General features: G+C 37.8%; 1 protein-coding gene and 1 long non-coding RNA gene across 5 annotated transcripts in view; one reads left to right on the forward strand and one right to left on the reverse strand.

Annotated features, from left to right (window-relative positions):
- The window catches only part of Atrnl1 (attractin like 1), a 587,588-nt gene that overhangs the window by 168,615 nt on the left and 391,075 nt on the right, over positions 1 to 27,898 (forward strand). For all 4 annotated transcript variants that reach the window (XM_076563387.1, XM_076563388.1, XM_006978477.4 and 1 more), the window contains exons 23-24: positions 1,986 to 2,064; positions 3,409 to 3,566. In XM_076563387.1, the coding sequence (XP_076419502.1) occupies positions 1,986 to 2,064; positions 3,409 to 3,566 (237 nt within the window). The remainder of the gene's footprint in view (positions 1 to 1,985; positions 2,065 to 3,408; positions 3,567 to 27,898) is intronic.
- Positions 1,949 to 27,117, reverse strand: LOC121824811 (uncharacterized). The gene is made up of 3 exons (XR_013048414.1): positions 26,832 to 27,117; positions 9,811 to 9,910; positions 1,949 to 2,138 (listed from the first exon to the last, which is right to left on the reverse strand). It is a non-coding gene; the product is annotated as an uncharacterized LOC121824811 (long non-coding RNA).

Genomic DNA, 27,898 nt, shown 5'->3' on the forward strand with positions numbered 1-27,898 from the left:
AATTACCAAAGCTCTTAAATTTTTATGAAACTTGGATTTACTTGTGACTCAGAGAATTGACAAGTTGGTATTTTTGATTGGTAGTCTCCTGGTTTAAATTATACATCCATATACTTATTTATTCAGGAAATTCTTCTTTACCTTGAATTCTTGTGTTTTACTTGTAAATAAGAATTTTCTGAATCTCAAGTGTATAATTATAAGCATGAATGCTGTTATAAACTTGTCAATTATCTCAATCTCAAGGACATCCAAATTTTATGAAAAGATGATTTAAGAAACACAGGAATTCAAGGCGTGTTATATCAAACTCTCGTTCATTTGCAGTGAAGCATATCATTCGTTTTCATTGACCTTTGCCCAATCTACTGTTTCACTGAGTTACACAGATGTCGACTCACATTCGTGTAATTCTACAAGCTGATGAAGATCAAATGTATTCACTACCTGCCAATAGTAAATCTAAAAACATGTCAGTTTAAGAAAGTCTTGTCCATTTTTTTTTTTAACTAAACAAGGTAGACATACTCCCTTGCATGAGAAGCATCTCCAGGGATGCTTGCAAGATTTTCTTGTGTAATTCCTCTTATTTAAGAACAATTCACTCAGGACTATCTCTAAAGTTAAAACAACTTATTGGTGAAAGCTGCTTCTCCTTTTTTTTTTTTTTTTTTGGTTTTTCGAGACAGGGTTTCTCTGTGTAGCTTTGTACTTTTCCTGGAACTCACTCTGTAGCCCAGGCTGGCCTCGAACTCACAGAGATCCGCCTGGCTCTGCCTCCCAAGTGCTGGGATTAAAGGCGTGCGCCACCACCGCCTGGCTGGTGAAAGCTTCTTAATTTATTCTGTAAAATAAAATAAGTACATGTCTTATCATTTGTAGACTTCTTACATTTTTACTTTTTATGGCAGATTTCAGTCTTCTCTCACTGTAGGTTCCCTCTAGTTAGCGCTTTCATATGAACCATTTCTGAGTGGGCACCTGTGCCATGCAGCTTCAGTGAGCTCCCCCATCACCACCCCAATCTACAGCACTGATGTCATCGTTTTCTAGATTGACCGTGGCATCCTAGCTGCATAGAGCTCTACAAAGAGCGGAGTGGGCACTGAGTGGGCACTGAGTGGGCACTGAGTGGGCTTGGAGCTTTAGTTACAGTACTTAAGGTATTTCCCCAATAACAAAACTTTGAATTTGTAGAGGATGAACTAAAAAAGAAAGATGGTTTTATATGCTTACACTGACCATTTTGTTATGAACTTTTAATTGTTCTCATTTTCACCCCACCAAGAATAAAGCAAAGCACACAATATCAAGAGTTGACTAAACTTGAAAGGAAGGGCTTATGCTTTCTCTTGCATACGTTGTTTCATAACAATAATAGTTTTAACACTCAGGCACACGTTACAGACACAAAACCTACCCTCTTAGAAGTTACTGAGCCCGTCCTCTATAGACCCTCTCTTTCTCTGGGTAAAGACAAAGATTAAACAAATAGAAAAGAAGACATCTTGAACTAATGATAATAATAGCAAACTACCCTTAAAAGTACAATGTCCTTAAAATCTCTTCTTAGAGGGCTGGAGAGATGGCTCAGAGGTTAAGAGCACCGACTGCTCTTCCAGAGGTTCTGAGTTCAATTCCCAGCAACCACATGGTGGCTCACAACCATCTGTAATGAGATCTGGCGCCCTCTTCTGTATACATAATAAATAAATAAATCTTTAAAAAAAAAAAAAAAAAATCTCTTCTTAGAAATTACCTAAAAGCAGAAGGTCAAATTATTAGAGAAGATAAATGAGGAACTTTTGAGTTTATCATAGTTTAATTTTCATTAAACAGCATAAACACTATCTGTATTTATTCAGTTGAATGTTTATATCATATACAGTTTTGTAAATTTAATGAGCAAAAATCAAATTAGCGAGTTGACTAATATGTATTTAATACATTTCCACCTTTTTAACATTAATTTTTTTTCTTGATAGTCAAACAAAAATTTGGACATTTCGATTAATGCTTCCAACAACTTTAATCTCAACATTACCTGGTCGGTTGGCTCAACAGGTAAACAGAATTTTCTGTCATCTCTCTTCTGTCTGAGTTTATGCATGGAAGTTGTTCTGATCTGATTTACTATTCTAAAATAAATAAAAAAAATACAATTTTTCCCATCACTCTCTGCTTTTACTGATAAAAATAGGAAGTAGTAACTTGAAAGCTTAATACCATAATTTCCTTATTCAATTAAAATTAGAAGGCTAAGAAATAATGTATACCACTTAAGCATTAAAAATGATAATGTTAGGAAATTCTGTGATTTTAATTAAGATAGATTAGTTCTAAAGCGTCTAAAGAGATTGAGATTTCAATTATTCATTTCATTATTGAAGTTACAAATTTTATTATCCATCCCAATATTTACATGAAACAAAAGTGTTCTTCTCTACTTACTGATAAAAGCAACAATCTATTATTTTCTATCTTAGAGATATATTCTTTCTGGTTGGCATCCGGGCTAAGAGGAAATAAATTTTTGTAAGCATGTCTTCCATAATAAAGTTCACAGATTGAAATGATTAATTTTTAAGAAATCATAACTGTGAGGAAGATAAATTGTTATGTTGAATTATCAATGTGTGAGGTCATTTTTCAATACATCTGTTAAGTGACGAGCTCAGAGAATCTACATGTTACGAATGCACGAGTTATTTTTGTGATAGATTATGCGAAATGCATTTAGTTACTCAGTATACTAATTCTAATTGTTTTTCTGTTCATTAAGGTGGAGATCTGGCTAAGGCAGTTGAAATGTCCTGTGTGTCCAATATTGTGTTTACTAATTGAACATTTACATAGTGTTTTAAATTAATGGCCTCTTTCTAGTTTTTTAAAAGTAAGGATGTTTCAATTTGTAGAAAGGCAAATAAATTGATTTTTTCATTTTTTAATTGGATTAAGACACGATCAAATACGGTTTGATTATAATTTAAGTGGTAAGCAGGATGACTTCACCTTCTGGACCCATGTGTCCAGGGGGCGTTCAGTGCTGGGGGCATTGTAGTGGGTGAAGTGCTTCCTTCTTCCTGGGACAAAGGTTTGGTTTGAAAACCAGAAATTATGCAGCCTCTGGGGTCACAAGTATTACAGAAGAATGTCAAGTCTCACAGCCAGCCTGGTAGCATTTTTAATGTGGATTTTATACTGAAGCTGTTACGCTGTATCTCTGGCAAACCAGTGTGCAGAGGTGCTATGCGAGCCTCCACAGAGAAGAGCAGCTGGTGTGGCAGTTCCGGTGATGGTGTTCTTGAGATTTCAATTTGTAAGACTTTGCTGCACTATATATTTTGACTTAATAAAGATCCCCATTTCCTAGTATCAATTATAATTTTTTTCATATTCATATTTTAGGAGGAACAATATCTGGGGAAGAGACTCCTATAGTTTCTAAGTCAAATGTAAAGGAATACAGAGATAGCTTTTCCTATGAAAAATTTAACTTCAGAAGCAATCCTAATATCACATTTTATGTGTATGTCAGCAACTTTTCCTGGCCTATAAAAATACAGGTAAGCATAACAACATTTGTTTCTAATGATGGTGAACATCCTCATGGTGGAAGAATACTGATTTTTCCAAAGAGATGGCATATGTGTATTCATTGCCTTGAGCAGTAAGGCATTTACGGACCCTTTGTAAGGGATCATGTGTGATTATCTATGATGAATGAATGATTCCACAAAGACATACCAATAACATTAGACCAACTAGAGTGTGCTAAACATTTTCAGTAGGTATTATCTTGTGAAAGATGCCATGAAGCTTGAGACTGCTATGATGTTTGGGTTTTCTGATTATTAAGTTAATGGGGAATGCCTTCATTTAAATCAATTTAAAATAGTGTGTGTTTCAGTAATCTTTACTATTGTTTTTTAGTGCATACTGGGTATAATTTATCTTTCCTTTAAGATTTAGGATTAACAATCCTTGGCAGTTACATTTTTAGGACCCCTGACTCTCATAGTTGGTTTCCTCATTTATGTCCTGTATCTATTACATTTCATCTTATTTTCTTTTATTGAAAATAGATTTTTTTGCTCACATTCTATTCTAATTACAGTTTACCCTCTTTACTCCTCCCAGTTATTCTCTCCTCCCTCCCATCCAGATCCACACCCTTTCTGACTTATTAGAAAACAAGCAAGCTTCCAAGGGATAATAATGAAATATAGAAAGATACAACAAAAACAAACACATTGGAATTGGACTAAACAAACAGACAAACAAAAAAGAGCCAAGAGAAGGCACAAGAAATAGAGACCCACCTGCCTCACACCAGGAATCCCCTAGGAACACTGAACTAGATGTTAGAGCTGCACTCAGAGGACCCATGGGGGCCTGAGCTTGCTGCCTCGGTGTCTGTATGTGCTTTATTAGGTTGATTCAGTTGGAGGCTCTTGTTTTCTTGGTGTCCTCCATCTCCACTGGCTATAAAACTCTTCTTTCTGCCTGCAAAGTTCACTGAGCCCTGCGGGGAAGGATTTGATGGAGACATCCATTTTTAGGTCTGGGCATTCTAAGGTCTCCAACTCTCCGCATAATATCTAGCTGTGGGTCTCTACATTTGTTCCCACATGCTACAGGAGGAAGCTTCTCTGATAATGGCTGAACAAGGCACTGGTCATCTTTCTCTTGCATTTCATTTTCAGTGTGCTTGTTGGTAGGCTACTGAACTCTTCAGATTTATTTCTAGGAAATCTTTAAAATGTTTTTGTCTCGAAAAACCAAAAAAAAAAAAAAAAAGGTTTTTGTGCAATTGTTAATTTGTGCTTTGATGAAATATTTTTTGACATTTGGGATTTGTTTATTCCTTTATTCTTGACTAAATTGAATTCACATTAGTTTATTGACCAAGTCATTTATACTAATCCCATTCTAGAGTGTTATGTTTTAAACCATTTTAGATATTGAAACTATAGTAAGAATTGTCAATTTATGCATCACAATTACAAGGCTTGAATGTTTTATGTTAATTTCTGTGTTTTATAGACAGATTGAGTCCTTTTTAAAATCATGTGTTTAATGATAAAGTTGTCATTTGTAATTTAACACTTAAATAGATGTAAATACTTAATGTTAAACATAGGAGAGATTATTGCTCAGTAAACTTATTCATTTAAACTAATGTAGATTTACATTATATACTCTACAAAGAAGATTTCTACATTCAATTCTAGAAGTATCTCCATTGTAATTCATGCATTTTGATAGTGGCAAAATGTAAATTTAAGATTGATCAACATATGTACTGATCAGATTTCACTTGTTTTAATCAAATTTCAATAAAAATAAGGGCTTATTTTGTGTAGCTTATTACATACTAATTAAAATGGATATGCTTGTATTTTTAATCATTTCCTGCTTTTCAACTTTTGGTTATCTAATTATGGTTTATTTTTAAGCCAATTACATAGTTACTTTAGAATGTTCATGAATATTTAATTATTTGAAATTAACTTTCTAAATTAGATTTTCTTTTGAGAATATACTGGTAGTCTATTCTGCTTGTCAACCAGAATTTGTGTAGTGAGTGTAAATGTCGTACTCTTTCAACGTAGTCTCATTCGGTACACAGTTGATATGGATCGTGATATATAGTCTAATTTTTATTCTTTATTAAACTTGTTATATTAGCCCCAAGAAATATTTTAAAGCATGTATACCCGTTTATTGAAGGGGCTCTAAGACACTCTCAGTTGTTACACATAAAATAACAATATTGTGTTTTTTCAAATGATTTACTTCAAAGTCTTCATTTTTTTCTTTTTTGAAAAGAGAACAAGTTATATAGATTTTTAATTTAGTTCTTCTAAAGAATTTATAAAGTATAAAGAATCATGTCTTTTTAAAAATATTTCAAATATGGAAGGATTTGGAGAGTACTTGGAAGGTGCTCTGGGGAGGAGAGTGGGGGAGAAAGAAGATCATAGGCTGTAACTTTTTTTTGTATTGTTTCATCAAAATTCAAAATACTTTCTTACCTTACAGAAGTAAAACTCCTAAATTAATCTAAAACAAACAAACAACCCAGATACCTCAAACGCGAGTAAGGCACACAAAGCAGGCATTCAGTAAACTCCTAGCTGCACAAGCTCTGGTTTTAGAATTTGGAAAACAAAGTTTATTCTTTATGTTAATAGACTAGATATAATTTTATGTTTTGTAAATGTTAAAATTGATCTTAGTGAATTTTTTCATGTTTAATACTGAATCAAAATCATTTTAAAGTTCTACGAGGCGATATTTTTAGTATTACCACTTGGAGTTAGCCATTGATGTTAAAGGTAGCTGTGTGTGCTGTGGAAATGTAAGCTAGAGCATTCTTGTCCTTTCTAATTGTGATAAGTGGGTGGTTGCTTTAAATTTATGATACTCACATGTCACATTTTCATTTCTGTATTCTCAATTGTAGTGTAGTGAAATCTGAAATGTAGTTCCTGTTATTTTGTGCTCTTTTAGGACTGTCTCACTTTCCACTATACTTATACTTTCAGTATTTATCATAAAGTGCACAATTCTTAGCTATGAGGCGTAATGGAATTTTATTTATCCCTGATCCCACCATGCCAGCCAAGACAGATGGTTTAAGTCCCTGGAAGGCTTATTTCTGCTCACTCCTGGTCAGAGCCATCCCTCAGGGCTATCAATACTTCTTAATATCAACTAGGTTTGGTTCATTATTAAGTAAGGGAAATCATTTTGTTATATATATATTACAAAATGATATATATATATATCATACATATTGTTATTATATATTAGAGCTTTATTTTTTCTTTATCCTTTCAATAAAGCTATACATACAATTTTACAATCAACTGTAGAACATATATATTGTTTTTATGTTTTGCCAGTTTTGATTAAGCTGTTATGTAACATTTTACATCTTGTAAAGCACAATGTTCCTAGGCTGCATCCCACCGGTAGTCTTGAAGTCTTCCTTTTCCACTTATTCCCAAGCACTTAATTCTTCCTGTTTTAATGACAGCCATCTTTGGTGAGAGGCGACATCTCATTGTTTGCACTTTACTGATGATTTATGGTTCTGGCCACCATTTAATGTACTTGTTGACAATTTGTGTATCTTTAGGAAGATGTTCATTTGTTTCTTTTTAATGTTTGGTTATCTGGCTTGGTATGTTTGTCTATAATCTCAGCCTTGGGAGGTAGAGACAGGAGGATGGCAGAGTCTGGACTGCCTGGCTCCATAGTGAGGAAAAGTAATACCTTGTCTCAGGAATGAAAAACCGGAATAAATTTAACTGCATGCTTTGTACTGAGCCACATGGCTCCCTTCATATATAGGACAGTGCCCCTCCCGAGGATAGACAGTTCTCTCTTTCTGTAGTTGTCTTTTCATTTTTTTATTGTCCCCATGGATATGATATGTTGTTCAATGAATATTATAGTGTAAAGAAATGCCGTAGCATTGAAACATTCTCTCTAGAACTTGGGTTCTCTGTTTAAGTTCATACTTGTGCAGAGGCAGAGGCATGTTCTTACAAATTCTGTTGGAAGAACGGAATAGTTCATAGTGACTCTCTGCTCTAAGGTCTGCTTTGCCAGATAACATAGCAACTTCCCGTCTCCTTTGCTTTTGTTTGAACAATAATATATCAATTCCATCTGTTTTTAACCTGTTTGTACCTTTATATTTAAAATGGCTTTCTCTTAGATGGAATATAGTTGAAGTCCTCCCTGCTCTAATTTCTTGGGTCATAGTCTCAAGTTAGCCCATGCTGACCTTGGCTTTCTTTAGTATAGGAGGATGACCTTGAACAGCTCACTGTGTCTCCACCTCCCAAATGCTGGGATTGCAGGTGTGCTCCACCAGGATTGTAGGTGTGCTCCACCAGGATTGTGGGTGTGCTCCACCAGGATTGCAGGTGTGCTCCACCAGGATTGCAGGTGTGCTCCACCAGGATTGTAGGTGTGCTCCACCAGGATTGTAGGTGTGCTCCACCAGGATTGTGGGTGTGCTCCACCAGGATTGTAGGTGTGCTCCACCAGGATTGTAGGTGTGCTCCACCAGGATTGTGGGTGTGCTCCACCAGGATTGCAGGTGTGCTCCACCAGGATTGCAGGTGTGCTCCACCAGGATTGTAGGTGTGCTCCACCAGGATTGTAGGTGTGCTCCACCAGGATTGCAGGTGTGCTCCACCAGGATTGTGGGTGTGCTCCACCAGGATTGTAGGTGTGCTCCACCAGGATTATAAGTGTGCTCCACCAGGATTGCAGGTGTGCTCCACCAGGATTGTGGGTGTGCTCCACCAGGATTATAAGTGTGCTCCACCAGGATTGTGGGTGTGCTCCACCAGGATTGTGGGTGTGTTCCACCAGGATTGTAGGTGTGCTCCACCAGGATTATAAGTGTGCTCCACCAGGATTGTAGGTGTGCTCCACCAGGATTGTGGGTGTGCTCCACCAGGATTGTAGGTGTGCTCCACCAGGATTGCAGGTGTGCTCCACCAGGATTGTAGGTGTGCTCCACCAGGATTGTGGGTGTGCTCCACCAGGATTGTAGGTGTGCTCCACCAGCCTGTATGGCATTCCTTGCTGCTGCCCCCACAGCTACCCCTTCCTTCCTCCTCCTCCATCTCCTCCACCTCCCTCTTCTTCTTTCCTTCTCTTCTCTGCTATGATGTGACTATTTTTATTTTCTTTTGTGGAAGGTAGGAAGTGGAGTTAATTTAATTTACTTGGAGTTAATATTTACTATATTAATGAGGGTTCTCTAGGGGACAGAACTTCTATCTATCTATCTATCTATCTATCTATCTATCTATCTATCTATCTATCTATCTATCTATCTATCATCTGTCTGTCTGTCTATCTAAAGGGGATTTATTAAAATGGCTTACAGGATGTGGTCCAACTAGTCCAGCAGTGGCTGCCTACCAAGGAAGGTCCAATAATCCCATGGTTGTTTAGTCCTCTTCTTCCATGTCCTCTGTATATGCTGCCAGCAGAAGCCCAGATTAAACGTGGATCTTCTACCTCAGAAGGTCAGGATTAAAGGTGGGTCTTCCCACTTCAACTGATTAATTGAAAAAACAATGTCTAACAAATATACCCAGCCTTGGGTTATAGATAATTCCAGATGTTCTCAGGTGGGCAACCAAGAATAGCCACCCCAAATCTACCTCATTCCAACTTGACACACAGTAATGTCTCCTATTGCCATCCTTAATTTCCAAATGAAAAGAATAACTAGGTCATACTTACACTTAACATGCTATACCTGTCCCTTGTACAATAGCAAATGCATTGTATGTGTAATTGGGTCATAGTTACTGCTAACATGATGTAACTATCCCTTGTATAAGAGCAAATGCATTATAAATTTTCAAATAGGTGGCAATCCCCCTGGAGGCTCATTCTTTTAGTATTTCAAACTTAATCATGACAATCACTGATATCCTCTTAAATGATGTTACATTTAAACACATCCTTAACAAAATACCACAGACACGCCTACCAATTATAATCCTGCAACTTTTCGCATGGCTTTAGCTGATATTTGTAACTACCTTCCTCTCTACCCATTCTATATTTCCTCCACTCAGCAAGCACCTCAGCACATCTTGGCTCTTTTCCTGGGGGAGTGACCCACACCTATATTCCTGAAGGGTATGTGCCCTTTGGTATTCTGTCTGGTTAGGTTGTTACAGTTTCCATGGCTTTAATCACTAGACATAGGCGCATCAAGAGATGCCCTGAAGGATCTCCTCCACACCAGACAGTCTTTCTCACCTCCAGAGGCTCAATCCAGGTTCCTTTTGATAATCGGACTCTGTGACTGTCTCAGTCACTGTTGTATTCCTGTGAAGAGACGCCATGACCACAGTAGCTCCTATAAAAGAAAGCATTAATTGTGACTTGCTTATAGTTTCTGAGGTTTAGTCCATTGTCATCATGACAGGGAGCATGGTGGCACTCTGGCAGACATGGTGCTGGAGAAACAGCTAGGAGTTCTGTCTGGATCCCCAGGCAGCAGCGAGAGAGAGACTCTGGGCCTGGCCTGGGCTCTTGAGACTGCAAAGCCCGCCCCCAGTGACGCACTTCCTCCAAGATCACACCTGCAACCCTTTCAAGAGGCACCACTCTCTGGTGAGCAAGCATTGCAGTGTATGAGCCCATGGGAGCCATTGCCACCCAAACCACCAGCCACCCTCCTCACAGTGTTAGTCCTTTCTTAGCCTGTTATCTTAAGGGCATCAGAAACTCAGCCTGGCCTGGGCGAAGTCTGAGCTTCCAGGTCAATGGAATGTTTGTTGTGTCTCCTGGTGGGGAGTTCAGCTGTGTCTGAAACCAAAACTTGTAAGCCAGCAAAACTTAAGGTCATGGGAAAGGAAGCAAAGGATTTTCCTAGTGGTTCACTAGGTGTGGTAGTGACACCATTCCCTTTTCCAGCCCTTGATTTCTAGACCTGTGGATCTTGATTATGGGAGAAACTACCATAAACCACCTTTTGGTGAATCCTATCCCAGCTCTCCGGGCTGCTGCCACCCAATTGGCCCTGTAAATGTGTCTTCAAAGGCCATCCCATCTTTCTGTCAGGCCAGCTGCTTCAGGATGGTGGGGAATGTGTAAGACCAGTGGAGTCCATGATCACGGGACACTGTCTCACTTCTCTGATTGTAAAGTGAGTTCCTTGGTCAGAAGCAGTTCGGTGAGTAATACCATGTCAGTGGATCAGGCAATCTGTAAGTCCATCGATGGTAGTTTTGGCTGAAACATTAGATGCAGGAAAGGTAAATCCATAACCAGAACAAGTATCTCCTCCAGTAAGGACAAAGCATTGTCCTTTCCACAGAGGTAGTGACCCAGTGTAGGTCCCTGGGTGCTCACCTAGGGAATGGCTCTCTGGCTCCCTGGGGCTGTGTTAGTTTCTGCTGTTGGCAGATCTGGCACTCAGCGGGATCTGTAACCAGGTCAGCCTTGGTGAGTGGAAGTCCATGTTGTTGAGCTTAACCCTCATCTGTACCACCACAGCCAGTTTGTTCATGGGCCCGCTGGGCAATGGCAGAGATGTCTGAGGAGAGCCTTACTGTCCACACAGTGTCTTCCTGTATACTTGATTGCTGCACTCTTCCTCTGTGGAAGTCACCTTTCCATGAGTATTTACGTGGGACACAAGTATCTTCACGTCTTTCGTCCAGTTAGAGGAATCTGTCCACATATCCCTTTCCCAGATGTCTTTTTCTCCAATTTTTCAATGATGCCTTTTCTAAGTCTCTGACCATCTAGCCAGTCCATTGGCTGCCACCCACGTATCAGTGAACAGTTGCAGATCTGGATATTTCTCCTTCCAAACAAAATGTATGACAATGTGCACAGCTTAAGTTCTGCCTACTGTGAAGATTTCCTTTCACCATTGTCTTTCAGGGTTGTCCCACAAAGGGGTTGTAATGCTGCTGCTGTGCACTTCTGGGTGGTACCTGGATAATGTACAGAACCATCAGTAAACCAGACCCCAGTCTTCTCTTCCTCAGTCAGGTGATTATAGGGCTATAGGTACATGCGTGGTGCAGATGACATTGTAATGAGAGTAGAAACCAGAGGCATCTGGACAGCTTCTTCGTGTAAGTTGCTTGTGCCTTTAGGCCCAGCTTGAGCCTGGTCATGTATATACCACTTCTGTGTTAATGGTTGCTGCTATGCATGCCCTACTTTATGGCTGGATGGGATAGATATTACTCAGCTCATGATGGACTGCTCAGGTGTCATGGTAACTTGTCAAATGTCCAGTTTCCTTCAAGGTCCAATAGCAGGCCAAGAACTGACCTTCAAAAGGAAAATAATTGTCTGCAGATGATGGTAGACCCTTGCTCAAAACCCCAAAGGTCTCTTCTGCGATTCACCAGTAGGGGTCTACCAAAGGCTTCAAGCAGCACTGCCACTTCAAGTACCATTGGGTCTGCTGGATGACATGGTCCAAATGGTAGAGCAGGCTGCATGGATGCCTGGCCCCGTTGAAGAGCCTCCCTCTATTCCAGGCCCCACACAAAGCTAGCAGCTTACTGAGTCACTTGGCATATGACCAGAGTAACACCCACAAGTGAAGAATGTGCTGTTCCCAGAACACAGATGGGCCCACTAAATGTTGTGATTATTTTTGGTGGTGTGAGGGCCCAGGTGCAATAACTTATCCTTCATTTTAGAAGGATCTCTGCATGGCCCACATCATTGGACTCCTAAGAATTTCCCGGAAGTGATGCACAAATGTGTTACCAATGAGTTCACAGTGGTTGTTACCTTCTGCTCACTTAGTTCAATCGACATAATGTCATGCAAAAGAGTTAATATATCCTTGAGGTAAAACTGTAAAGGTATGCTGTTGGTCTTGCCAACTGAAAGCAGATTTCTTCTGGTGGTCTTTGTGGACAGGTACCAAGAAATAGGCATTTGCTCTATTAGTAGCTGCATACCACATCTGAGGAGATGTGTTAACCTGCTCAGGGAAGGACACCACATCTGGTACAGCAGCTGCATTTGGAGCCACAACTTGATTGAGTTTTCAGTAGTCAGTTGTCATTCGCCATAACCCATCTGTCTTCTGCACTGGCCAGATAGAGTTACAGGGAGATGTGGTGGGAACCACCACCCCTACATCTCTCGGGTCCTTGATGGTGGCATTGATTCTGCAGTTCCTCCAGAGAGTCGATACTTTTTTGATGTACTATTTTCCTTGCAGAGGCAACTCTTAAGTCTTCCATTTAGCCTTTACTTCACGGGTCAAGGATCCAATGTGAGAATTCTGCTAACTTCCCAGTGTATCTATCCCAATTATACATTCTGGGACTGGGCATGTAACCAAAGGTGAGTTCGGGGACCAGTGGACCTCTTGTGAGTCAAACTTCTGCTAAAACTCCACTCATCACCTGACTTCCATACACCCCTACTTTAACTGGAGAGCCACAGTGTTTCTTGGGGTCTCCTGGAGTCTGCATCAATCTGGAGTCAGTATCCAGTAGAACCTGGAAAGTCTGTTTTCACTAGATGACAGCGCACATCGACTGCACTGACTCAGTCTCCTCCTCTTTCAAACATCTCATGGTTTGAATTCTTTCTACTTTCTGACAACATGGCTTAGAGCACCGTTCCCTCCTGCCGTGAGCAGTGTTCCAGTCATTTCTCTTTACTGCCATCATTCTTACCCTTCTGATGTAGTATGCAGGTCAGATCAGTTCACAGTCCGTTCTCCGTCCATAATTCAAATGTTTCAGAACGCGTGGTCACGCTGAACTGCTTAGACCTGCTCAGATCCCATTACTGGCCATACCCATTTTACAGTGCTTCTGTGAGGTCTTTGCTGTGTTCATGCTGCATTTCTTTCAGTTTCTTGGAGATGCTTCATCCAGCGCGAAGCTTTAGGCTGTGCCTTTTCTCTTGCTATTCTTCTTTGTGCATTGTTTTTACTTCTTATCACCTCTGTGTGTCTGCAGGTCTGCTGAGCTCACTTGATCAAGGTTAAACTCAAGACCAGCTTCTTTCCAGGCTGCAGCCCAGCCCTGCCTATGGGAACACTAGGGCTCGCATCCGAGTCTGTCCCTGTGTCTGGTTCGCAGACTAAGGTTCTGTTTGGTTTCAGAAATGATATGTTGACAGCAGATTGTAAGGCAATACGCAACATTAAAAATTCCATTCAAGCTTAGTTGGTCAAAGCAAATCACACTGCCCAGCATAATAGAGAGTGAACATTTCTACTTCAAGGAGTACAGGAGTACTTGCTGAAAATTAATACAGTTTATCACACTTGCTATCACAAAATTTTATTAAAAATTTAACAAAGAATTGTTTTACTATCCTTTGAGCCAGAATTACAAAGTTTCTGGTCTACTTTTATTGCTTTTGTTCTCATTGTGGAAATAAAATTATAAAAAACTCTTATCAAATTAAAATCATATGAATACTTTTCCTTCTGTGTTTTAATAGCCATGTTTGATTATAATAGTAACTATTGTCAAAATAGACATGTTCTAGTGTTTTAGAATGCATTGTTTATTATGGAAAATAATTCATTGAATATTTTCAAAGTACAAATTTCCTTTCCCTTTAGGTTATCATATAATAGATTATTCTTTCCTCCTATGTGTCATTGTTTTATTGGTAAATCAACTCATGTTTCTTGTGCTTTCTGTTTTCAATAACAGTTGTAGTATTTAGGTCTTTGGAGTCTCAAAAGGATAGGAGAAAGAATTTTTAGTAGAAAATGTGAAGAAATAATTTGCCAAATACATGAGCTCTGTGTATTCAGTACATATAATGAATCACTGATTAACATCCTCAGAGTCACCATAATTACGTTTTTTTTTTGTTGTTGTTGTTAGTTTATTTTTGTTTGTTTTTTGAAATAGGGTTTCTTTATGTAGCCTTGGCTACCCAGGAACTCAGTCTGTAGACCAGGCCATCTTCAAACTCATTCATCTCTGCCTGCTTCTTCCTCCCCAGTGCTGGGATTAAAGGTTTGCACTGCTGCCGCCTGGCCCCATAATTAAATTCTCAAAAATAAAATAAAAAATATAATCATAAAAGCAATGGAAAAAAACCAATGCATTGTCCATAAAAGAATATCAATGAATTACTGTGGGTTTCATATTGGAACCTTGGAGACTAGAAGGAAGTGGCACATTTTTGGTAAATAAGTCACTCCAAATTCTGTGTTCAACAAAATTGTCCTTCAAGAATGTGGGGAACTAAAGGTATTCTCAGAGGAGCATAATAACATTGCTTAAATAGAGTGTGGATGAATAAGTGGCCCAATCGTAGAAAACAAAAAAACCCCTTCACAATTCATCAATGTACATGACAAAGAGGACTCTAACAAAATCTAGATCAGTTAGAGACAGATAATCTAAAGGTTTGTAGGAGACTACAACATTACGATATGACTGTTACTCATTTCAGCAGAGGGATAATTGGAAACATTTTTATCAAACGTTTTGTCCTAGGAGACCACACTGAAAAGTAATCTGGATGAGATACATTCAAGTGTTAGGTGTTGAAATTCCCTCTACTTAGATTTTTAGTCTTGTAGGAAATCTTTTTTCCCAAACTTCTGTGTGAATTCAGGCCTCATTAATAAGTACTAGATTGTCTCACTCTGCTGTTTTCTTAATACATCCTTCTTATGTCGCCAGCTCTCCTAGCTTCATGTCTGTTTCTGTGGTAAAATACCCAGACAGGAAATAGCTTTGGGTTACTATTCTAGGTTCTGTTCACAATGGAAGCAGGAACTTGAAGCAGGTAACATCATGCCCATGGTCAAGAGTGGAGCAAAACAAACATCTGCACACTGCTCTATGCTCGTTTCCTTGTCTGTGCTCAGTTTCCCCATTCTTACACCTTGCAGGACCCCCTGCCTAGAGAATGGTGCCTCTCATGGCTGGGTCTTCTCAAATCAATTAATTTTGTTACAACAGTCCACCCGAGACATGCACACACAGGTCTGCCCAATCTAGACAGTACTTCATTGAGATGCTTTGACCATGTGATTCTACCTTATGTCAGTTAAAGCTAATCATCATGCCAGTCATTTGCATAACCAACACATCATAGACATTAATCACTGACCCTATAGTTCTGCGTGTTAAGCAGTAGAAGACAGTGAAGCTGGATGCCACAGATTCATAGGCACAATGACACTGGATTACATCTAGAAAATTTTATCATAAGATAAGGTTGAAGAGATTGAAACTGTTATGTAGAATCCCAGCTAATTCTTTAAGTCCTCAGAATTGAATGAATTCAGCCAGTGAATGTGTTGGGAATACAGTACAATCAAAAATAGACCTTTTACTGAGTAGATTTGTCCTGTAGAATGGCTTCCGTGGTTCAGTGGCTAGCCCTGTGTTCTCACCTGTTATAGGAACATCATTTTTTTTTTTAAAGATTCATTTATTTATTTTGTATGCAGCATATATGACTATAGGTCAGAAGAGGGCACCAGATCTCATTACGGATGGTTGTGAGCCACCATGTGGTTGCTGGGAATTGAACTCAGGACCTCTGGAAGAGCAGTCAGTGCTCTTAACCTCTGCGCCATCTCTCCAGCCCATAGGAACATCATTCTTGAACTAGTGTGGCCAAGGTGTGTGCTCAGTGTCAGAGCATTGTTTCCTCTATTGGTACTTGACTTTTGAGGCTGCTGTTGGAGGTGCTGGACCAATGTGAACTTGCTCTGCTTAGATATCAGTAGTCTTTCTTGAGAATTTGGTGGTAATGAGAGCATAAATACTGCTTTTGTGTACAATCAATCAGTTGACTTGGTGTGGGGAGAAAAATGAAGAAAGGACAGATGCACTAACAAGGACAGCAAGACTGGGATCAGGTGGAGGCCTACTAGAGGAGGCCTGTTACCTCTCCTAGAGGAGGCCTACTTACTTAGCTACTCAGAATCTCAGCACCTATTATGGAGAGAAATGGGAAGGGATTGTCTAGGCTGTGTGGAATAATCTTTTTGTACACTGTGAAGATGTGTCACCCAGATTGATTTAGTAAAAAGCTGAATGACCATTAGCTAGGCAGGATTTTCAGGGCAGAGAGGATGCTGGGAAGAAGGGGAGAGACTCCATGAGACAGAGTGAGCAGGATGGGCACTATGCAGATAAGGTAATATTGCCATGAGGCAGAAAGTAAACTAATAGAAATGAGTAAAGTTGTAAGAGCTAGTTAGAAATAAGCCTAAGCTACCAGCCAAGCTTTCATAATTAATAATAAGTCTCTGTGTTGTGATCTGAGAGCTGCTGGTGGGACAGAGAGAGACTAGCTACATATGATGCCCAGTGTGGGGCTTGAACCCATGACATTGAGATTAAGAGTCTCATGTTCTATCAACAGCCAGTACTGCAGATGAGCCCTGTAATTTCCCATTACACAGAGATTGGGCAACAAATGTTACAGATAGCTTTCCCAGGACTTGAACATTATCCCAGTTTTTTTCAGGGTCCCCTAAAAATGCCAGTACCCCTAGACAACAAGAAGCAGTCTAGAGAATACAACACCCACATTCCCAAGAGAATTTTGATTGTTCACTGGGTTATGGATATTTGTCATCACTTAGGGGTGTTGGTTACAAATTGTTACTGGTCATGGTCAGGGAAAACAAGCTAAACAAAAGAGATTACATTCAGGGATCTCAGTCTGAAAAGAAAAAGAGGAGATATAGGATAAAGGGATAGATTATTGAATCTACTTTCAAAATAAAAAAAATATTAGGCTCAAAAATTTTACATTGCTGTAGGATTTTGTATATTGATACAAACTTAAAGTTGTTTTTGTTATACTGTACATAGGTTTTTATTCTTGTTTAAGGTATTTTGTATATTGATAGGAATTTAAGGTTATTTTTGTTAGAACATTCTGTATATATGTTTCTACTCTTTTTTAAGGTATTGTACCTATGCAGCTTATTTACAAATGTAATGTAAAGTTCTAGTCCTTGAAAGCTATTTAGGATAATAAAGAAATACATTAGTAATTATTTATCCATAACAATAAAAATTATATTCATGTTAGTCATATTTTCATGGTCAATCAAAGACATATTTTATATAGATAGATGGTCTTCAAACACTTCAAACATCTACAGAATATGACATTTAAAATGTTTTAATAACATAGGTCCTTTTATGAGAGTGAGACACATCTGATCAGGCAGCATCAATCTACTCCAAAATGACTGAAGAACCTCCATATGGAGTTTCATTTCTTTGTGGCAAAAGTTAGCCATTTGGGCAAGAAACTGCCCTTGCCAAATTGGACAAGCAGAATGCAAAAGAAGGCAACTGCTGAACTTTGCCAAGACAGGGTAGTACAGTCCTTCAAAAATTTCCTGCTTCACAGAGAAATCTGTTGGATATCCTATGCCTGCAGGCTGAAGATGGATGCCCCACCATTACAGAGCATCCTTGGGTGACTGTTCAGGCAGCCAGATATCTCTGTTGGTTCATAGTTTTTGAAGTTGCTTGCTCTGAACTTCCTATTTACTCAGGTACATCCTTCTCAAGTCTCTGATAGAGTTGAAAACTAGATAGTTACAGTTACAGTTTCCTTTAGTCATGATAGAGATAAATTAGGAACAAAAGTTTGTACTCACCAAGATAACATAGATAATGGAGTATTTTCTCTAAAATTGTCAAATGCAAATGTACAGACTGGTCATTGTGAATGTAATTCTTACTTCATAAATTATTTAATATAATTTTACTGTATTAATGTTAAAACCATTCCTTTTTATTTAGACAAAAGGGGGAAATGTTGTGGAATAATCTTTTTGTACACTGTGAAGTTGTGTTTTTGTCAAAGTGCCATCTGATGGATTTAATAAAACGCTGAAAAATCCTAGGCAGGATTTTTGGGGCAGATGCTGGGAAGGAGAAGATGGTGATGCCGAGAGATGGAGAATAAGCAAGACTTGTGGAGGGAGAGGTAACAGCCACCAGCCTTGTGGCAGCACACAGATTAGTAAAAATGGGTTGATTAGAGTTACAAGAGCTAGTTAGAAATAAGCCTACGCCATTAGGCAAGCTTTTATAATTAATAATCAGTCTCCATGTTTTTATTTGTGAGCTGGTGGCCCAAAGTAAAATCTGCCTATACTAGTCTCCATAGGAGGTTTTGATACGGAGCAGTCTCAGGTTGTAAACATCCAGGAGAAGAAAAGGACAGTTGCTTGTTTTTGAACACTCATCTATTGTTCATAAACCCTCAGACTCAGACCCTCATGGAAAGTTTTGAAATCGCCTTAAGTCTGATCCATATAGGTTACATCTTTGCTAGTTTTCATGAGTCCTTGGAGTCCCTGGCATGGTTGTGCCCATCTTTACAATATGTGTTCACTCAGGACTTCATTCACTCAGGGCATCCTCCACAGTCTTTAACATAGAAGTCTATTGCAGGTCCAGAAGCAGAAGTGTAAGTAATAGCAGTGGGAGATTATTTCACTGCTTTGGTTATGCAGGAAAGCTCCACTGGAATTGTATTAGTTTTTACTATCGAAATTTTATTAACATAGTTTCTTTTTCAGTAAAAGCAGATTTTTATCACAGCTTTATTATGAAATGTTTTTTCTTTTTCTTAATGTGTCTTGTTCTTTTCCTTAGTGATCTTTAACATATTTTCTTTTAATAATTTATAATCAATAAAACATACTTATGAAGCCGGGCGTTGGTGGCGCACGCCTTTAATCCCAGCACTCGGGAGGCAGAGGCAGGCGGATCTTTGTGAGTTCGAGGCCAGCCTGGGCTACCAAGTGAGTTCCAGGAAAGGCGCAAAGCTACACAGAAAAACCCTGTCTCGAAAAACCAAAAAAAAAAAAAAAAAAAAAAAAAAAAAACCATACTTATGAGAATGATACATTAAATACAACTCCCGTGGCGTAGATTCTCAGTGTAAGTCAATGTTGTGATAGTTACTATTGAATTAAAAGGTTAATTTTACTTTTTGCTGTGAGCATTGGTGTTGACAAAATTTGCTGGCTGATTTTATGAAGATTGAAAAATAGTCATTTTAAGCTTTAGCCGTTTTCATGAGCACTGTACCAAAAACTGTATGACTGACCAGAATTTTTTTTTTTGGCTCCCTATTTGTACTTTACATGTTAGGAATCATAAAATTATTACAGAAATATAAATTATTCCAGAAATCAGTAAGCTATTTTATTTTCATTAAGTGTTTAATATCTGTGAGAGTAGACAATTTAAGCACACATCTGTCTCTATATACTTAGATTTTAATCATTGAGATCCACTGCAATTGTATTATATGAATTTACTTAGTTATAATTTAATGTAAAGCATTATAATTTTAAATACATATTCTTAATTGTCTGTATAAGATACTTTATGCTAGCAAAATCATCTTGATATTCCTTAAAAACTCCAAGAATGAGTATTAGGCACATAGCAGGATTCTGTGATGATTGTGCTTTAATCTGGTAGCTGACTGAGACATTCCCTTGACAATGCTTGAAGTCATGCTGTTCAATTGATCATCATGAGTTTCTTAAGTGAGATACTTGTTTTAGCATGACTGTTTTTTATGAGTTGTAGTATACTATGTGAACTCATCTTGACAATAAAAATTATTTTACTATAGCTGCAGTTGTAATAACATACTTCATATACAGAAGGTGCACATTGAGCTATAGTGGTTTGTATTCCCCTCAATACTGCTGCTAATCAACATTTACATATCACAGTTTAAATTAAATTAAATCAGATTGGTTCTAAATTACTTGGTCCTGAGTAAATGAGATCTGGTAATTCACTATTAACTCAATCTACAAACTGATGTCATAATTTAGATTTTATTTTTTTTTTATTAGAATGATGTTAGGAGTCTTTCCATTTGTAGTTCTAACTTCTATCCTAGACTAGTGTGTCTCTTCATTAATAATGGTTAAGTCCTACATAACAAGGTTAGAAGAAAGACCGGACTCCTAACCCTGATGACTGTTCTATTTTATCACAAGTGTACTAGAATTTTGAATATAGAACATGAACTGTGTCAAAGTGAGTAGGATGCCATGTTTCTGTGGAAGCAGGATTTGAAGTCAAGATTTTCATGACAGGTGTGTGGTTTGAAACATAAGAGTTGTGATCAAGTGTGCTAATAAATGCCCTTGTATATTAGTTCCAAATTGCTCCAGAAGGCACAGCAGTTCCATTATTGTTGGTGGTGGTCTTATAAATTATTATGAGCTACAGAAAGCTTGAGTTTATTTTTAAAATTGCTTTTTCTATTAAGCTTTAATCTTTCATTCTTAAATCTGAGTTGCTATATGCTAAGAAGTAGCTGCACCGTGTTAGCTAGAAAACATAAATATGAGTAACCTTAAGAAATACCTAACAGAGGTAACTTCCTCATGATGGTTGTGTCTGGTTCCATTAGAATCTAATGCTCCAGAGAGCGAGAGAAGAGACAGAGACATAGGAACTTCAAAGTGTAATTGTTGAATTGTTAAACAAACCAACCAACCCAGATAGTATTACTCAGAAAACTGAAAATATTTACTGTCTAGCGCTTAGAAATAATGCTGCACTCCTTATCTAAAATGCTGTTGTTACTTACAACCTTATTTAAAGCTGTTCTTTACAAACTTTGGATGCCTTTGTTAGATAAGACAGCTGAAGTGTAGAATCTATTTCCCAGTGGAAGTGCCTTGTAAAAAACATTTTCAAGTTTTACATCTATAAAACAAGTCTATGTAGATTTCCCACTTCTCTAGAGTGATGGTTTAAAGAATTGCTAATTGCCATTTATAATTTAAATGCATTGAAATTTCAATGTATTTCCCTCAACTATCTGTATAATCCTATACACCTTTTTGTTTCTTTGATATTTTCACTTAAAGAGCTCTTATAGTTTTTATGTCATATTTTAACTATTACTGTCCATATAATATTTGGTAACATTTTAATACAAAAATAACTCTTCATCAGATTAAATACTTTTTCTGTAGACAGAAGTTTCTGTGTCCCTCCAGCAACTCCCATATATATTGAGCCACTTCTCAAATTACTACACAGAGGCTTGTATTAATCTTAAATGTTTGGATGATGGCTCAGGTTTATTATTAACTAGCTCTTATATTTAAATTAACCCATTCCTATTCATTTATTTCTTGCCACATGCTGTATGACTTATACCGGTCCTCCAGCATACTGTTTTTGGGTGGCTCGCACCACTGTCCCAACTCTGACCCTCTTCCTCTCTCTCCTAGTTCGATTCTTCCACCTAACCTCATCCTGTCTTGCCATAGGCCAAAACAACTTTATTATGAACTAATGAGAACAACACATTCACAGCTTACAAAAGGATCCTCCACAGCAATGTCTATTGTTGAAAAATTAGGGTTTTTTTTTTTTTTTTTTTTTTAAATAATACAGCAGTAAATATCTGGGTGCATTCTTGGTAAATTATTTTTTGTATGCATATCTCAAAATAATCGATTCAGTTGTAGTATATATGCAAATTTATAACAGGCACTGTACACCAGGCAATATTCAATACATTTTATATGATTTATTTCAGTTATTCATAAGCCATGAAGTAAATTTATTAGTGTATGAACTTGATGAACGTGTTGTAGATGTAACCAACCGTCTTATTAAATAAGAAACACAGAAACAATGTAAAAGAGAAAGCCGAGAAGTCAGAGCTCAGAGCTAAAATCTCACCCTTCCTCCTGCTGTCCCAGCTTCGCGAAAGAGACCTACTTCCTGTCGGTTCGTTTTTTTATAGTATGTTGTTCTGCCTTCTCATTGGTTGTACACCCAAACACATGACTGCCTCGTCACTGTCTGAATGTACAGCCCCCTAGGTCTTAAAGGCATATGTCTCCAATGCTGACTGTATCCCTGAACACACAGAGATCTTATGGGATTAAAGGCGTGTGCCACCACCGCCACACTCTTGCTATGGCTCTAATAGCTCTGACCCCCAGACAACTTTATTTATTAACATACAATCAAAATAATAATTCAGTACAATTAGATTACCACCACAACGTGTAGACAAAATAACTTGTGCAGTTTCATTCAGTAAGCAGGAGATGAAGATATAAAAAGAATTTGACACAAAATTCCACTCTACTACTGATTATTTATTGATTTTTATTAATAGTGAAGTTGAACACTAACCACATATAAAATATTTCTATTGGTTTTACTATTAAATTACCGATAAGAATTTACACATGTGTATATTTTTTTATGTGGTGCCATGATTAAAAAAACTTTCTCAGAGCATTTTCTGAGCCATGTAAATGAGGACACGAACGAGACTCATGTGTGTAGAAAGGTTCTCTGGGGGGTCAGACTGGAAAGGCCATTTCTGCAGAGTGGGGTGAGTTGGGTGGTAGAGAAAATCCAGTGGATTGGTGCATTTAGATGGCAGTCAGCAAGGTGGGGTCCTTGATCAGATGCTGTCTGTTCAGATTGACCTTGAACTTGAACCCTTGCCAGAGTCAGTGCCCTTTCGGGCAGATTAGGGGAGGTCCTGGTGAGCAGAGTCCTGTTGTAATAGAGATGCTTTTGTGGTAAAGAAACGAGCTTAAGGAATTCCTGGTGAATGCTGAATTTAGGCTTTGATTACCCAGGATCAGTCCTTCTGTGTACCTGGTCAGAGTCCCTCTGTTTAAAACATTGTCACCAGCACTGCCATTTTGGGACCCACTTTGAACCTAACATTCTCATTTAAAAGCTGTATATCCTTTTCTGACATAAATCCAAATTAGAAATGTGAAAAATTTAAACAATTGAAAAATTCAACTTTTTTCTATTATTCTTGCATATTATTATTTTGGGAGGTGGGGTATTAGGACCTTCCATTTCAGAGCTGAATTATTTTTAGTGGGGTATTAAAGTGCAAATATTACATTTGTGGTTTTATTGTGAATTGCTGCACTGTAGTAGTGCTTTCTATTTAGGACCACCTGCAAAGGATAACAACAGAGACTTCTTATTAATTGTGAAAACCTGTCCTTTAGCTTAGCCTTTTCCCCAGCCAGCTCTTATCACTTAATTAACCCATATTTTTTAATCTATGTTCTGCCACATGCCTTGGCTACCTCTCCTCTGTACTATATGTTCAACTTGGCGTCTCTCTATCTCTCTCCTTCTCAGAGTCCTTCCTGTCCCTGGAAGTCCTGCCTAACCTCTTCCTGCCTAGCTATAGGCCATTCAGCTCTTTATTAAACCAATTACAAGGCACCTTGGCAAAGACACATCTGTAGCTGGAGTTTTTTCCAGTCCCACTCAGACTCAAGTAAACACACAGAGACGTATATTACTTATAAACTGTATGGCCGTGGCAGGCTTCTTGCTATCTAGTTCTTATATCTTAAATTAACCCATTTCTATTAATCTATAAGTTGCCACGTGGATTGTAGCTTACCGGTACTTTACATCTTACTTCTCATGGTGGCGGCGGCTGGAAGCGTCTCCTGACTCAGCCTTCCACCTCCCAGAATTCTCTCTCCTTAGCCCACCTATACTATACTTACTGCCTGGCTACTGGCCAATCAACATTTTATTTATCAATCAATGAGAGCAACATGTTCACAGAAATCCACAGCACTTCCCCTTTTCTTTTTTCAAAAAAGGAAGGTTTTAACATTAACATAGTAAAATTAATAAAACAATTATCAAGCAAGAATTATAGTTATAATATCTATTCTATTTATATTTGGCAAATTTAAAGAAGTTATCCTATCTACCCTATATTTGTGAGTCTAAGGTTTCATATCTAACTTATCTTTTATCATAACTTAGGAAATTATAACTACCCAGTCTTTAACTACAACAAAGAACTTAGAAGGATATAATATTACCTGAGAAATGGGAAAAGGATGCAAGCAACTTTCGCGAGTCTTGCAAGAGTAAACAGAGACAGCTGGTAGCCTGGACAGTTATCCAAAGTTCTTCTGTATAGTTGGGGCATCTGTCTTCAGCCCACAGGACTAGAGTTTCTCAGTCACTTCTCTCTGTATCCTGTAGAATGTCTATCAGTTTCCTCTGTGAAACAGGAACCTGAAGGACCATTTTGCCAAGCAAAGTTCAGTGGTCACCTTCCTATGGGCCCTGCATGTCCAGTTGATCAAGCAGTCCAGGCACGAACAGTTTCTTGCCCAAATGGCTATTTTTGCCAAGAAGAAGATAAACTACATACAGAATGTCTTTGATGCCCATCCTCCTCTCTGAAGTAAATCAGTGCTGCCAGGAGCAGACATGTCTCACTTTCCAGAAAGTCTAAATTTTTAAAATATTTTAAATGCCATATTCTGTAGGTCTTTGAAGTATTTGAAGATTACCTACCTAATTGAATTATATCTATATATACCTAGAAAACTTAACATGACTATAAGTTTGACTATCATAGAAACTAATTATTAATTAGTTATTAATTATCCATTACAATTTAAATGAGTTATATAAACATAATACCTTAAACAAGAGTAGAAATATATATACAGTATAACAAAGTTAACTTTAAACTTTAAATTTGTATCAATAACTAAAATCTATAGCAATGTAAAACATTTTTAAACAAGTTGTTGCTCTTTAAAGTAGGTTCATTAATCTACTCTTTCACCCTATCATATCTACATTCTACACTTCTATACCATATCCCCCTTTCTTCATTTACAAAGAGATTGACTATGACCAATAACAGTTTGTAACCAACAACCTAAAGAAAGACAAACATCCATAATCTATTTTTTGGGAATGTGGGCATAGTTTTCTAGGCTACTACCTGCTGGTAGAGGGCACTGGTAGTCTTATGGGGATCCTGAGAAAATTAAGAATTATGATCAAGTCCTGACTGGAATAGTCTGTGAGGCTGCATTGTCTGAGCCAGTTGCCTTGAAACCATTCTGGATGTTGGATCATGTGGGCCATGGTGTCATCGGAGACCTTTCAGGGGGTCTTGGCTGGTCAAACCTGATGTATCTGAATCAGGAACAAATCCATAGCCTCTTGCTTCCTGTGGAAACAAAATTAGAGCCTCCTTTCCAAAGCAACATATCCTTACATCCAAATTTTGAAGTCAAGGTACCTTTAAAATATACATATTGGTTTAACTGAGCAGCCTTTACAATGAAATGTCTTTCTGCATTTAAAAATCCCAAAGACAACAAAATCCAGATTCTCTGTGTAATATCCATCTTTATGTAGTTAATTTTTATATTACTTTTCTTTCTCTTTAAAGACTTTATTTTTTAAAACTTTTCATTTCTTTATATAACTGTCTATATTCCTTTTTCTCTCTTTTCCAAGCCTATGTACATTTTTATACACATTGTAAACCATTTAAAGTCTTGTTCCATCTTAATCTGCCTTATTGTGAATCTATTGCTTTAAACTGCAGCATTACTAGGATTGAAATGGCAGTTTTGGCTGCTGGCTCCACCCACCTCAGCTTCCCAAAATGGCGTTGGCATGTTTACGTTTACCGCCAACTCTGGTTCTGAGAGCCGTGTGTACCACCAACTCTTTATTAACCAATCAGAGCAACACGTTCACAGCATACAGAAATCCACAGCACACATCTTCACAATGTAAACAAATATTCTGCAACATTGCATTACGTTTGAGGATATATCACATGACATGTTCATGTGCCCTGAAATGCAGCTGATGTTTTAGAGGCCTTTGAGAGATAATAAAGTTATCTCATTTCTGGAATTTTGCTTTAGCTTTGTCCATAATGTTTCCAGTATATATAAATATAAGTTGAATTAGTGTATATTTGATGATTATATCAATATAAAGTTGAAGGTCAGGAATAGTCATTATTTTCCCAAGTGTATCTAGATGTTGAATAAGTTTTTTTTTTTTTTTTAAAATTTATTTATTCATTATGTATACAGCATGTGTGATTGCAGGCCAGAAGAGGGCACCAGATCTCATTACAGATGGTTGTGAGCCACCATGTGGTTGCTGGGAATTGAACTCAGGACCTCTGGAAGAGCAGTCAGTGCTCTTAACCTCTGAGCCACCTCTCCAGCCCCGAATAAGTTTTTAAAATAATATCTTTTCTCAAGTTTATATTTTTATACTAAAAAATGAAGTAATGATAAATTTGTTTGCTAATACAGGACATGTGTTTTATTTATTATATGAGTGGTATATTTCAACAATTCTGGTCATTGAAAAAAATTTCTGAAGAATATTAGTCCTTCTAAATTATAAATGAAAACTGGCAGTTATTGTTTACCAAGACGTACAGTAATAGGAAAAGAACCAACTCCTTCTCTATTTCTCTACCTGGCTTGTGTATCCCATGCTCACCATCGCTTTTCACTGTTTCAGTTTGTAAGTCCCCGAGAGCTGAGTTGAGTCCCTTGTTGGCAGCTGGTGGCCGCGTCTTCTTCACTCTGTCTGTTCATCCATCCTCTATTTTTTTGGTTGGAGTATTCAGCTTTCACATCTGAGGTCCCTCTTTGGAGGCCAGGACTGTTGTTCCTCGTTTGTGGACTGTGCCTTAGCTCAGCGTTTCTCTCTCCCTTTGTGATTGAGGAGTTCCTGTGTTATGTGTCAACTCCCTTTCTCCTTCCTTTGTGACTTCACAGATTCTTCCTTTTTGATTACCATGAGTCTTAAAGAAACATCTCGCATTTATGGACATTTATTTTGGACCAACAATGACATTTATTGCATAAATTCTACATTTTATTCTCTCTCCCCATATTTATTTGTAGTATAGGTTGCATATTTTATATTGTATATTATTTGAAAAAAATCTTATGCCTGTACTTATTGAGTAATTTTAACCTTAATCTAAGTAAAAGTAGATTATATGTCACTATAAATTACAAGATTATTCTGAACTTGACTACACCTTTATCTTTAGCATTGGATTTTGTATTTTCATGTGTTTATGTAACAAACACTTCTTATCAATTTTGAACTTCTTTCACACTTATGAGGCAGCTGTAGTGTGAATGGTTTTGCCTCTCTTTTTCTGGAATAGTCTCTGTCATTTGTTCACTTATGAATGCTGCATCTTTCAGTAAACCGGTCTTGGTTGGATCTATTCTTTCCATATACCTAGTGTCTTCCCATTTCCTACCTCCAGCCCTGGTGCCAAGACGCAGGTTCTCCTGGATGTAGGCAGCAGTTTTTCTTGATGCAGTAAGATGTTTTCAGCTTCCCTGTGATATATCTTAGTGTAATACTTGGGGTATATTTCAAGAGAAAGCTTCTAGCTTCATGTCCCTGGATACCTGGATCAGGGAATTTTCAGTTACTTTCTGCTTAAATAAACTTTTTTTTAATAACTATTTTTATTTTATAATTAATTTAATTTTACATATCAGCCACAGATTCCCCTG

The sequence above is a fragment of the Peromyscus maniculatus genome, chromosome 1, assembly GCF_049852395.1.
Source record: "Peromyscus maniculatus bairdii isolate BWxNUB_F1_BW_parent chromosome 1, HU_Pman_BW_mat_3.1, whole genome shotgun sequence".
In the NCBI taxonomy this organism is placed as follows: Eukaryota; Metazoa; Chordata; class Mammalia; order Rodentia; family Cricetidae; genus Peromyscus; species Peromyscus maniculatus.